Consider the following 12,500-nt stretch of genomic DNA (forward strand, 5'->3'; position numbering starts at 1 on the left):
ACACGCACACACACACACACACACAGCGTATACACACAGACACACACACACACACTAGCATATATATACACACACACAAGCATATATACACACACACACACACATACTCTCACACACACACACACACACACACACACACACACACACACACACACACACACACACACACACACACACACACAAGCATACTCGCACACACACACCCCCCAAAGCACACACACAGAAGCATACACACACACAGAAGTATACGCACGCACACACACACACGCACACACGCACACACACAGAAGCACACACATATACACACAATAGCAAGCAGACACACAGAAGCACACACACAAGGTTACACATCCAACATTATGGGATGGATCCCTACAGAGATAGACCTTTTAGTTAAAGAGTAAGATCCTTTTAGTTTAACATGAAACAGCCCCGAAATCACCATCACCAAACTCCACCAGACTCCTTGTAAATAATCAGGACTTTTAGCGTGTATAGAGCCAGCATATCTCCACCAGACTCCATGTAAATAATCAGGACTTTTAGCGTGTATAGAGCCAGCATATCTCCACCAGACTCCATGTAAATAATCAGGACTTTTAGCGTGTATAGAGCCAGCATATCTCCACCAGACTCCATGTAAATAATCAATTTTTTTTTTTATTATATAAATATATTTTTTTTTTTTTTATTTTTTTTTTTTCTTTTTTTTTAATAATTTTTATTTTTTTTTTTTTTTTAATATATTTAAATTTTTTTATTTTTTTTATTAATATATTATTTTTTTTTTTTTTTTTTTATATATACAAAATCTCCACAAAAAACATTTAAAAAATAAAAATTTTTTTTTTTTTTAAAAAAAAATAAATATCACCATTACTTTAAAAAAAAATATTTTTTTTTTTTTTTTTTATAGAGGTATTTTTTTTTCTTTTTTCATTTTAATTAATAAAAATTTTTTTTTTTTTTTAAAAAAAAATTTTCTCCACCCCCCCCTTTTAATAATTAGGTTTTTTTTTTTTTTTTAAAGGCACATTCTCCACCTACTCCATGCACTCTAAAGTGAAATTGCAGAACTGTCCTGCAGTGATGTTTCAGTCCTGTGAGAGGAAGCTGCAGCGTACTGAAACCAAACCAGCAGGAAGAGGGAAATGAAACCGGGCGGCCTGACACAAATGCACAATAAATCCTCAGAGAGAGAGAGAGAGAGAGAGAGAGAGAGAGAGAGAGAGAGAGAGAGAGAGAGAGAGAGCAACCAGGGACACACAGTGGAGGGTGTGATCAGAGCTCAATAACGAAAAGCATGAGTGTCCAACTCAGCGTCTCTAAGGGCCTGAATATGAAAACTGGGGGAATTTCTGAGTCTCTAAATCGGCAAATCTGCCCAAATTCTTTGTGTCTGAGTGTGGCGTAATTGTAGTATGAAAAACTGTTTCCTGTGTATTTGGATTTGGCACACAACTAGTCTAAAGTTATTGTAAAACCTGCGGGGGGAGACAGACATACACACTAGGGCGTAACAAGTTTTGAAAATAATCTAATTGTGATTTTTCTTTCCCCAAATATTGCGATTTTAATATGCGATTTATTTTTTAAGCTCTTTGTCTTCTGTATTATTCAACAAAGACTAGCAATAAATCATGGTATGGTATGAACAATTAGATTAGATAGATTAAACAAGCTGTTGTTTCCTGGAGGCCAGGCCGGGATGTGATGATGTGATGCATGATTTTATACGAATGACATCTTTAATTTAACTACTTCAGTCACGGTAGTATATTGAGCACAAATCGCTCACTGGACGGTAGAGCTTCGTTCGGGCCCAAAAAATCAAGCCCGACCCTGCCCGGCCCGACACATTAACTGGAATTATGAGCCCGATTTCAACCCGACCCTTTTTTTTAATTCGTGGGTCGTCATAAGTGACGTTCTCAACTACAATTCAGAGTTGTTTGAACTGCAGAAATCTGTTTAAAATGATCTTAATGAATAATGCAACAGGAGCGAAGCATGTAAACTGCTCTGTTAGTTTATTCAGACTGGAACGGATCGCAAATGGATCAGAATGAAGAAACGTAAAAAACTCAACGCATTTCTCTGTGAGGGCTTGCCTCTTCCTCAGGGGGAGCCTATGCTTGGAGAACTAACAAAAGAGGACGTTGAAGGCTGACTATCATCTTTTCTGCCATGGCGAGCCTGCTTCATGTGTCTGTTCATCATCCAAGTCCCCATTTTATTTGCTGTTATAGGCGAACGGCGTGCCGCACTTCATGCACTCAACAAAGCCGACGCACATGTTGTCGCTGCCCACGACTTGTTTTAAAATGGTTCCATACCTCCGACTTTCCTCCAAACTTGCTCAAAGGTAATTCTCCCGTTTTTCTTTTTTTCTTTACATCCTCAAGCTCCATGTTGCACTTAAGCTACACCATACAGCCCTCAGCCTCGGTGTGGTGCTCCACCATACAGCCCTCAGCCTCGGTGTGGTGCTCCACCATACAGCCCAGCAGGCCCGGTGTGGTGCTCCACCATACAGCCAGCAGGCCCGGTGTGATGCTCCACCATACAGCCCAGCAGGCCCGGTGTGATGCTCCACCATACAGCCCAACAGGCCCGGGGTGATGCTCCACCATACAGCCCAGCAGGCCCGGTGTGATGCTCCACCATACAGCCCAACCGGCCCGGTGTGATGCTCCACCATACAGCCAGCAGGCCCGGTGTGGTGCTCCACCATACAGCCAGCAGGCCCGGTGTGGTGCTCCACCATACAGCCAGCAGGCCCGGTGTGGTGCTCCACCATACAGCCAGCAGGCCCGGTGTGATGCTCCACCATACAGCCAGCAGGCCCGGTGTGGTGCTCCACCATACAGCCCAGCAGGCCCGGTGTGGTGCTCCACCATACAGCCCAGCAGGCCCGGTGTGATGCTCCACCATACAGCCAGCAGGCCCGGGTGATGCTCCACCATACAGCCCAGCAGGCCCGGTGTGGTGCTCCACCATACAGCCCAGCAGGCCCGGTGTGATGCTCCACCATACAGCCCAGCAGGCCCGGGGTGATGCTCCACCATACAGCCCTCAGCCTCGGTGTGGTGCTCCACCATACAGCCCAGCAGGCCCGGTGTGGTGCTCCACCATACAGCCAGCAGGCCCGGTGTGATGCTCCACCATACAGCCCAGCAGGCCCGGTGTGGTGCTCCACCATACAGCCCAGCAGGCCCGGTGTGATGCTCCACCATACAGCCGCAGCGCCCGGTGTGATGCTCCACCATACAGCGCAGCGGCCCGGTGTGATGCTCCACCATACAGCCCAACAGGCCCGGTGTGGTGCTCCACCATACAGCCCAACAGGCCCGGTGTGATGCTCCACCATACAGCCCAGCAGGCCCGGTGTGATGCTCCACCATACAGCCCAGCAGGCCCCGGTGTGATGCTCCACCATACAGCCCAGCAGGCCTGGTGTGATGCTCCACCATACAGCCAGCAGGCCCGGTGTGATGCTCCACCATACAGCCAGCAGGCCCGGTGTGATGCTCCACCATACAGCCCAGCAGGCCCGGTGTGGTGCTCCACCATACAGCCCAGCAGGCCTGGTGTGGTGCTCCACCATACAGCCCAGCAGGCCCGGTGTGGTGCTCCACCATACAGCCCAGCAGGCCCGGTGTGGTGCTCCACCATACAGCCCAGCAGGCCCGGTGTGATGCTCCACCATACAGCCCAGCAGGCCCGGTGTGATGCTCCACCATACAGCCCAGCAGGCCCGGTGTGGTGCTCCACCATACAGCCCAGCAGGCCCGGTGTGATGCTCCACCATACAGCCCAGCAGGCCCGGTGTGATGCTCCACCATACAGCCCAGCAGGCCCGGGGTGATGCTCCACCATACAGCCCTCAGCCTCGGTGTGGTGCTCCACCATACAGCCAGCAGGCCCGGTGTGGTGCTCCACCATACAGCCAGCAGCCCCGGTGTGATGCTCCACCATACAGCCAGCAGCCCCGGGGTGATGCGTGCGAGAGGAGGAGACTCCACGCATGACACATGTTGCATTTTGTAACTGTGGTCCAACTTGTCTAACTTTTTGGACACATTTGTTACTTTGGCCTAAATAGATACTAGTTCTGATTATGGCATAGCTTTCTCCCCACCCAATTAGGCTAAAGAAATGATTAAAAAAAACAAAAATGCTTGATCAAGGGCCCGGCCCGGCTCGTGCTCGGGCTCGGGCAGAGAATCGAAACTCTACTGGACGGGCAGCCCCGCGGAGCTCAGTCAGGGCAGCGGCATTTGGTTGTCAAGCAACCCCAAAAACAGTGACCCGCGGGCTGCCGATATCTCTGTGCCCGAGTAGCAGTGCTTCGGCTGTAGTCTACTTCCACCCAACATAGTCCCACGCCAATATCTGCCTAGGAAATCGTCTAGTCTTAATCTGCGTTGCTATTTCAAAGTCAAAGTCTCTTTATTAGTCTCCCTAAGGAGAAATTCCTTTTGGACACAGAGAAATTGCTGCAGGAGTAACAACAGAGACCCACATCAAACAAGTTAGACATTGAACATGTAGGCTACTCAAGTAGCAAATTACAAATTACCGTTTTTCTAAAAGGCTGCTAGTAAAAAGAAAAACCTAAATCTATCCATTTAGAAATATAAATATCCTTACAATCCATTGTAAAAATGCAGTAATTCCTTCATTCATATCCATAATTCAATTCAATTTTCAATTCAATTTTATTTATAGTATCAAATCATAACAGAGTTATCTCGAGACACTTTACAGATAGAGTGGGTCTAGACCACACTCTATAAATTACAAAGCCCCAACAATTACAGTATATCCATACAAAAATTCAGTCACAAATTTACATTAATAATAAAATGTCGTTAGTTCTTTGGTTACGTTCATTGCTGTTCATTTGTGAGCTTAACTGCGAGAGGAACAGATGAGTGCTTATACCTGTTATATTTGCAGAGAGGAACCCTGTACCTCTTTCCTGAGTTCAATAGCTCAAACTCCGAAAACGACACATGAGATTTATCAGATAGGATGATCTTAGCCTGCCTGATTGTTGCCTGATTAAAAAGCTCCTGCGGGTTGAGGGGTGCAGGTGTTCCCATAATTTTGCCCGCTGTCTTAACCAAATTAAAAAATCTGAGTTGTAGATTTAACTGTCAAACTGTATTTGAACTCGCTGTGAATTCGCAGGCCACAAGAAGTAATTAGGTCGATGTTGGGGTCACTTTTACTCACGACATGCTAACGGCAACAAAGGATTCCATTCATTACGCTAAGCTAAGCTAGCGGCGGCGCCGCTTTGACTAAGACAACGCATGCACTGAGACAAAAAATGCGTTTGCCCACCTATATAAATATAGAGGAGACGGTGACTAACCCTATTTCAACAAACTGTGGCGTATTCCTTTAAGGCAGGGGGGGTCAAACTCATTTTCCCAGAGGGCCACACTGGAAAAAGAGAATCACACCAAGGGCCAGACATGTATAGAGTTTACTTGTTTTTGTTCAGGCTTTCTTGTGGCTTTCTCAGACATTTTCTTTTGTAAATTTGTTGCTTCATTCCGACATTTTTGTTGACATGAAGCCTTACAAAAGTCATCAAAAGAGTTCCTTAGCCATCGTAGAATTTAACAAAATGAGGAAAAACTATTGTTTTAACAACCTATTTCTCAGCCCGAATATTAAACTCTCTCTGCTTCTTCTCAGAGTCTCAGAGTTGGCAAATCTGCCCAAATTCTGCTTTGAATGTCAGATATTTGCATTTAAAGAAAACACTTTCCTGTGTTTTTGGTTTGGTGCACAACTAGGAGGGCCAAAATGTTATTGTGAACCCAAATGGTCAGGAAATAGAGGTTGTGAAAGAGTACAAGTATTTAGGATCCATTATTGATGACAAGTTGTGCTTCGAGCCAAATACTAGTTTGTTTTGCAAGAAAGGCCAGCAGCGCCTGTATTGCCTTAGAAAGCTGGCCAAGTTTAATGTGGACAAGACCTTGTTGACCCTTTTCTATCGGCCCTTTGTTGAGTCAGTTGTCACCTTCTCCTTAATCTGCTGGTATGGATCCATTACTGTAAAACAAAAAAACGCCCTCTCCAGGTTAATTAAGGTGAGCAGCAGTATCACAGGTTCTAGGCAAAAAGGCCTGGAGGAACTCTATCAGAAGCAGATGCTAAAAAGGGCTGAATCTATCCTGTCAGATAGTTCCCATCCCTTACGGGCTGAATTTCAGATGTTGCCATCCGGATCACGCTTTATACTTCCAAAACTCAGAACAAATAGATACAAACACTCCTTTGTACCTGCAGCCATTCTACTTTTTAATTCTATAAAGAACCATAGATAACTTGATTTATTATTTATGTTTTTAAATTTGCCTGAAAGGTAGGCAATCTCTGTATTGTGTGTATGATTGTGTGTGATTTTATTATACTACCTGCTGCATAACAAATTGCCCCCACTGGGGGACAAATAAAGTAACTTGACTTGAATTGATATACGGGCCGGATCTGAATCTGCAAGGGGCCGGATTTGGCCCGCGGGCCTCGAGTTTGACACATGTGCTTTAAGGTGACGCACAGATGAGTCGCTATCAGGTGGAAAATATGACTGAGACGACGCACAACATGTGGTGACACACTAGATAAACGAGAGACAAATTAAACTCTCAGGTAGGGCCCACACAGCAGATCTTTTTCCATAGATATGGTATTTGTTGATTTTGTATTTCATCCTGGACCCTATGTTTCCAATGCATCGGTGTCTAATTGACTGATTGCAACAACAATGTGTGGAAAGGATCCCTACAGAGATAGACCTTTTAGTTAAAGAGTAAGATCCTTTTAGTTTAACATGAAACGGCCCCGAAATCACCAAACTCTACCAGACTCCATGTAAATAATCAGGACTTTTATCATCGTAAAACACACTTCATTCAAAGTGGACAGAAACTAAATTAAACTATCAAAAAGCCGTCTTGGTTCATCTTTCCACTGTTCCAACAATCACCACTCTGGTTTGGTTGAAATAAACTCTTAATTCACCCATTTACATGTGGAGATATGCTGGCTCTATACACACTAAAAGTCCTGATTATTTACATGGAGTCTGGTGGAAATATGCTGGCTCTATACACGCTAAAAGTCCTGATTATTTACATGGAGTCTGGTGGAGATATGCTGGCTCTATACACGCTAAAAGTCCTGATTATTTACATGGAGTCTGGTGGAGATATGCTGGCTCTATACACGCTAAAAGTCCTGATTATTTACATGGAGTCTGGTGGAGATATGCTGGCTCTATACACGCTAAAAGTCCTGATTATTTACATGGAGTCTGGTGGAGATATGCTGGCTCTATATACGCCTTAAAAGTCCTGATCATTTACATGGAGTCTGGTGGAGATATGCTGGCTCTATACACGCTAAAAGTCTTGATTATTTACATGGAGTCTGGTGGAGATATGCTGGCTCTATACACGCTAAAAGTCCTGATTATTTACATGGAGTCTGGTGGAGATATGCTGGCTCTATACACGCTAAAAGTCCTGATCATTTACATGGAGTCTGGTGGAGATATGCTGGCTCTATACACGCTAAAAGTCTTGATTATTTACATGGAGTCTGGTGGAGATATGCTGGCTCTATACACGCTAAAAGTCCTGATTATTTACATGGAGTCTGGTGGAGATATGCTGGCTCTATACACGCTAAAAGTCCTGATTATTTACATGGAGTCTGGTGGAGTTTGGTGATGGTGATTTCGGGGCTGTTTCATGTTAAACTAAAAGGATCTTACTCTTTAACTAAAAGGCCTATCTCTGTAGGGATCCATCCCATAATGTTGTCAGACACTTAGAGTAATAATCTGAGTAATCTGTCTGTCTGTTTGTTTCTCTGTCTCTCTCTCTCTCTCTGTCTGTCTCTGTCTGGCAGTCTCTCTCTCTCTCTCTGTCTCTCTCTGTCTCTGTCTGTCTGTCTGTCTGTCTGACACAGACAGTACATGACAACAGAGGAATGTATTTAGTGTCCAACCCCTGTGTTGTCTCTCCACTGACCGAGCTGCTGTGTTTCTGTCTCTCTTCCCTCAGAGGCTCCGAACGCCTCCAACCTGAAGATCGTGAGGATGGATCGCACCGCTGGCTGCGTGAGCGGAGGAGAGGAGGTCTACCTGCTCTGTGACAAAGTCCAGAAAGGTGAGACAGGATTTTAGGAGACACTCGGGACAAACGCTAAGCTTAATAAGGGGGAAGATGTGAGGAAAATATGCCGTAACGTTGTTGAATATCGTGAGAACGATATAACTTAACGATAAATAATCAGATATTTAAGTGTTCTCGTAGGGCTGGGCGATAGGGAGAAAATCAGATATCACGATATTCTTGACCAAATACTTGTAAAGTTGGTGCTTTAACAAAATATCTTCACACTTAGATTTTAGATAAATAATCATCAGTAATGTGGACATAATGTCTAAGTGGGGAAAAGGCAAATAATAGAAGAGCTAGAAGCAGTCTGGTGAGTTCAGAAAAGTACATCACTTTACTCTAATACAGCCTTTAAAACCAGGAAAAGACACTTATGTCATATGACCATATTACGATATCCAAAATCTAAGACGATATCTGGTCTCATATCACAATATCGATATAATATAGATATATTGCACAGCTCTATGTTCTCAGTTTCTGCTGCTTTCAGTTTTCTGATAAAATACAACAAACTGCTCGTTGAGTTTAAAACTAATGAAAGGAAATCATCTCCAACTTTCTTTTATTGGACAAATTGAACACTGAATTGAATATAAAAGCACGTTCTCAAAGTCTTAAAAATGTCTTGAATATAATATTTAAAATGAGGTCTTTTAAAGTCTTAAATTTCGTTCACAAAGGTCTAACATTTTGTATTGTCCTTTCATAGGATTTACCCTTCTGTTGTCCTTGGGTCAAATTTGACCCATTTTTGGGGTTTTCTTTAACCAAATTGTCCAAAAATAAATAACGTGGATGGTTCCCTACAGCGCTCTTCACAATAAAAAGAAAGGATCAGTTCACTACTTTCATTGAATTTGGTTGTTTTAATTCAATTTTAGAGGATTTGAAAAAATATTGCAAAAAAATAACATTGAAAAAAATGACATAAATCTCCGAAAAAGCTTTAAAAAAAAAAACGTGAAAAAGCCCAGAAAAAAAATCAACAAAAACATCAGGAAAAGTGTCGAAATTTGGACCCAGAAAACCAAAACGTTGCGTGGTCAACGGGAAGACGACACAAGGGTTAAATGAAAAGGGTTTTCTGTGAGCAGTATGTCCTGTATGTCCCTTACAGGCTAACGTATTTCAAGATGGCGCATGAATATGGAGCGTCTACCCCAGTTCATGCAGGCGCACATGTAAGATTTCGGGCCAGTAGGAATGCTTGCAGTTGATGGTGGTGGTAAATATTCATGAAAAAGGACACATTTGTGAAGGGCAATACAGAGTTTGATAATGAACAACTACAAACCTTAGACAATCTGGCTTTAAAGATTTTTTTGGGGCATTTTCGGCCTTTATTTTGACAGGACAGATGAAGACATTCTCCCCCATGTTTGCGTGTGTGCTCTGGTTTCCTCCCACCATAGAGACATGCATACTAGGACTACAGTTGAAAATTAGCCGACTGGATAACACTGGCGCATTTACAGAAATGTTGATTATTGTGCATCGTCCTAATCAAATAAACTTACAACAACAACAGAGTATGTATGTATTACAATAGCACTACAATAGTAATACAATAAAATGTTGTATTAAGTTCAAGTACTATTTTTTTTACAGCCTAAAATGCTGTCTGATTTTCCAGTATATCCTCCATACTTTTGCCAGTTTGTTCATGAAGTTGGTATTAAATTATATTCTAAAAATAGTATAAAAAAAAAAATGTCTTAAAAAGTCTTAAATTTAACTTGTGGAAACCTGGGCTGTACCTTTTTTTAAAAAGGCACCACTTTAACATACATTTAACCCTTGTGTTGTCTTCCTATGGAACATCAAGCAACGTTTTCTTTTTCTGAGTCAAGATTTAACGTTTTGACGTCTGACATTTAGTGACAGGACAGCTTCGACATGAAAGGAGAGAGAGAGAGAGAGAGGTGGGGGGGGAATGACATGCAGGAAACTGCTGCAGGTCGGAATTGAACGTGCAACTTCTGCGTCAACGACTGAGGCTTTTTATATGTGCGCTCGCTCTACCACTAGGCCAAGCAAGCACCCAGTTTTTGCCACTTTTTCCGATGTCTTTGTGGATTTTTTCAGCGCCTTTTTACGTTTTTAAAGCTTTTTCTGACATTTTTGTCACTTTTAATCAATTTATTTCTCTCTAAATCCTATTAAATTTAATTTAAAAAAAAAAACTAATTCAATGAAAGTAGTGAACTGATCATTTATTTATCTTGTGAAGAGCGTTGTAGAGAACCATCCACGTTACTTTTCTTTGAAAATTTGGTTGAAAGAAACCCAACATTTCTGATATAGAAAATGGGTCAAATTTGACCCGTGGACAATAGGAGGGTTTGTCTGCTGATAAAAAAAAATCTCAGAGTGTCTTTCCCGATATGTTGCAGCCAATTAAACAGCAATTCAAATTAAAAAAATTTAAAATAAACAATTAAAAAGCATATGTTTCTGCAGCCCGACTCAGTATAAACATTTACACATAAAAGCCCAAAGTTCAGACTAGTCCTTCTTCCTTTTCCGCTTTCTGTAAAGCGATGAGTGAAAGTAAAATAAAGATTTCCATTTTCACTTCATATCAGCTCGAACTTTAACAGTTTCTCCACTTTCACAAAAGCCTCAGTGACGTCACGCGAGTGGAGGAAATGTAAACTAAGTGTTAATATCGCCACCTGCTGGAGGGTTCCTTAAAGGTCCCATGGCATGAAAATGTCACTTTATGAGGTATTTTAACATTATATATAATATATAATATGAGTTCCCCCAGCCTGCCTATGGTCCCCCAGTGGCTAGAAATGGTGATAGGTGTAAACCGAGCCCTGGGTATCCTGCTCTGCCTTTGAGAAAATGAAAGCTCAGATGGACCAATCAGGAATCTTCTCCTTATGAGGTCATATGAGGTCAGTGGCTGTAATTCTGCACCAAGGCTGAATTTCGGGAAAGAGACTTCAGATACAGTATCAGGGGACCACTAAGGCCTATATAAAAGAGACTTCAGATACAGTATTAGGGGACCACTAAGGCCTATATAAAAGAGACTTCAGATACAGTATTAGGGGACCACTAAGGCCTATATAAAAGAGACTTCAGATACAGTATTAGGGGACCACTAAGGCCTATATAAAAGAGACTTCAGATACAGTATTAGGGGACCACTAAGGCCTATATAAAAGAGACTTCAGATACAGTATTAGGGGACCACTAAGGCCTATATAAAAGAGACTTCAGATACAGTATTAGGGGACCACTAAGGTCTATATAAAAGAGACTTCAGATACAGTATTAGGGGACTACTAAGGCCTATATAAAAGAGACTTCAGATACAGTATTAGGGGACCACTAAGGCCTATATAAAAGAGACTTCAGATACAGTATTAGGGGACCACTAAGGTCTATATAAAAGAGACTTCAGATACAGTATTAGGGGACCACTAAGGTCTATATAAAGAGACTTCAGATACAGTATTAGGGGACCACTAAGGCCTATATAAAAGAGACTTCAGATACAGTATTAGGGGACCACTAAGGTCTATATAAAGAGACTTCAGATACAGTATTAGGGGACCACTAAGGCCTATATAAAAGAGACTTCAGATACAGTATTAGGGGACCACTAAGGTCTATATAAAAGAGACTTCAGATACAGTATTAGGGGACCACTAAGGTCTATATAAAGAGACTTCAGATACAGTATTAGGGGACCACTAAGGTCTATATAAAAGAGACTTCAGATACAGTATTAGGGGACCACTAAGGCCTATATAAAAGAGACTTCAGATACAGTATTAGGGGACCACTAAGGCCTATATAAAGAGACTTCAGATACAGTATTAGGGGACCACTAAGGTCTATATAAAAGAGACTTCAGATACAGTATTAGGGGACCACTAAGGTCTATATAAAAGAGACTTCAGATACAGTATTAGGGGACCACTAAGGTCCATATAAAGAGACTTCAGATACAGTATTAGGGGACCACTAAGGTCTATATAAAAGAGACTTCAGATACAGTATTAGGGGACCACTAAGGCCTATATAAAAGAGACTTCAGATACAGTATTAGGGGACCACTAAGGTCTATATAAAAGAGACTTCAGATACAGTATTAGAGGACCACTAAGGTCTATATAAAAGAATCCAAGAGCACCATGTCATGGGACCTTTAAGTCCTCTGCACACGTGCGTTTTAAAGGAGCATTGAGTGATTTTATCAGCACAGTTTCTGTGGGTCCTTTAAAAAGTCTTTGAAAGTCCAATACTCTCAAATTGTGAACGTAGCCTGAG

General features: G+C 42.3%; 1 protein-coding gene across 1 annotated transcript in view; it reads left to right on the top strand.

Moving 5' to 3' along the window:
• nfkb1 (nuclear factor of kappa light polypeptide gene enhancer in B-cells 1) overlaps positions 1 to 12,500 on the top strand; it is a gene marked incomplete in the record, with an annotated part of 65,526 nt that overhangs the window by 24,856 nt on the left and 28,170 nt on the right. The window contains 1 exon segment of the mRNA XM_039813087.1: positions 8,094 to 8,198. Coding sequence (XP_039669021.1) covers positions 8,094 to 8,198 — 105 coding nt within the window.

Source organism: Perca fluviatilis, chromosome 10, assembly GCF_010015445.1.
Source record: "Perca fluviatilis chromosome 10, GENO_Pfluv_1.0, whole genome shotgun sequence".
In the NCBI taxonomy this organism is placed as follows: Eukaryota; Metazoa; Chordata; class Actinopteri; order Perciformes; family Percidae; genus Perca; species Perca fluviatilis.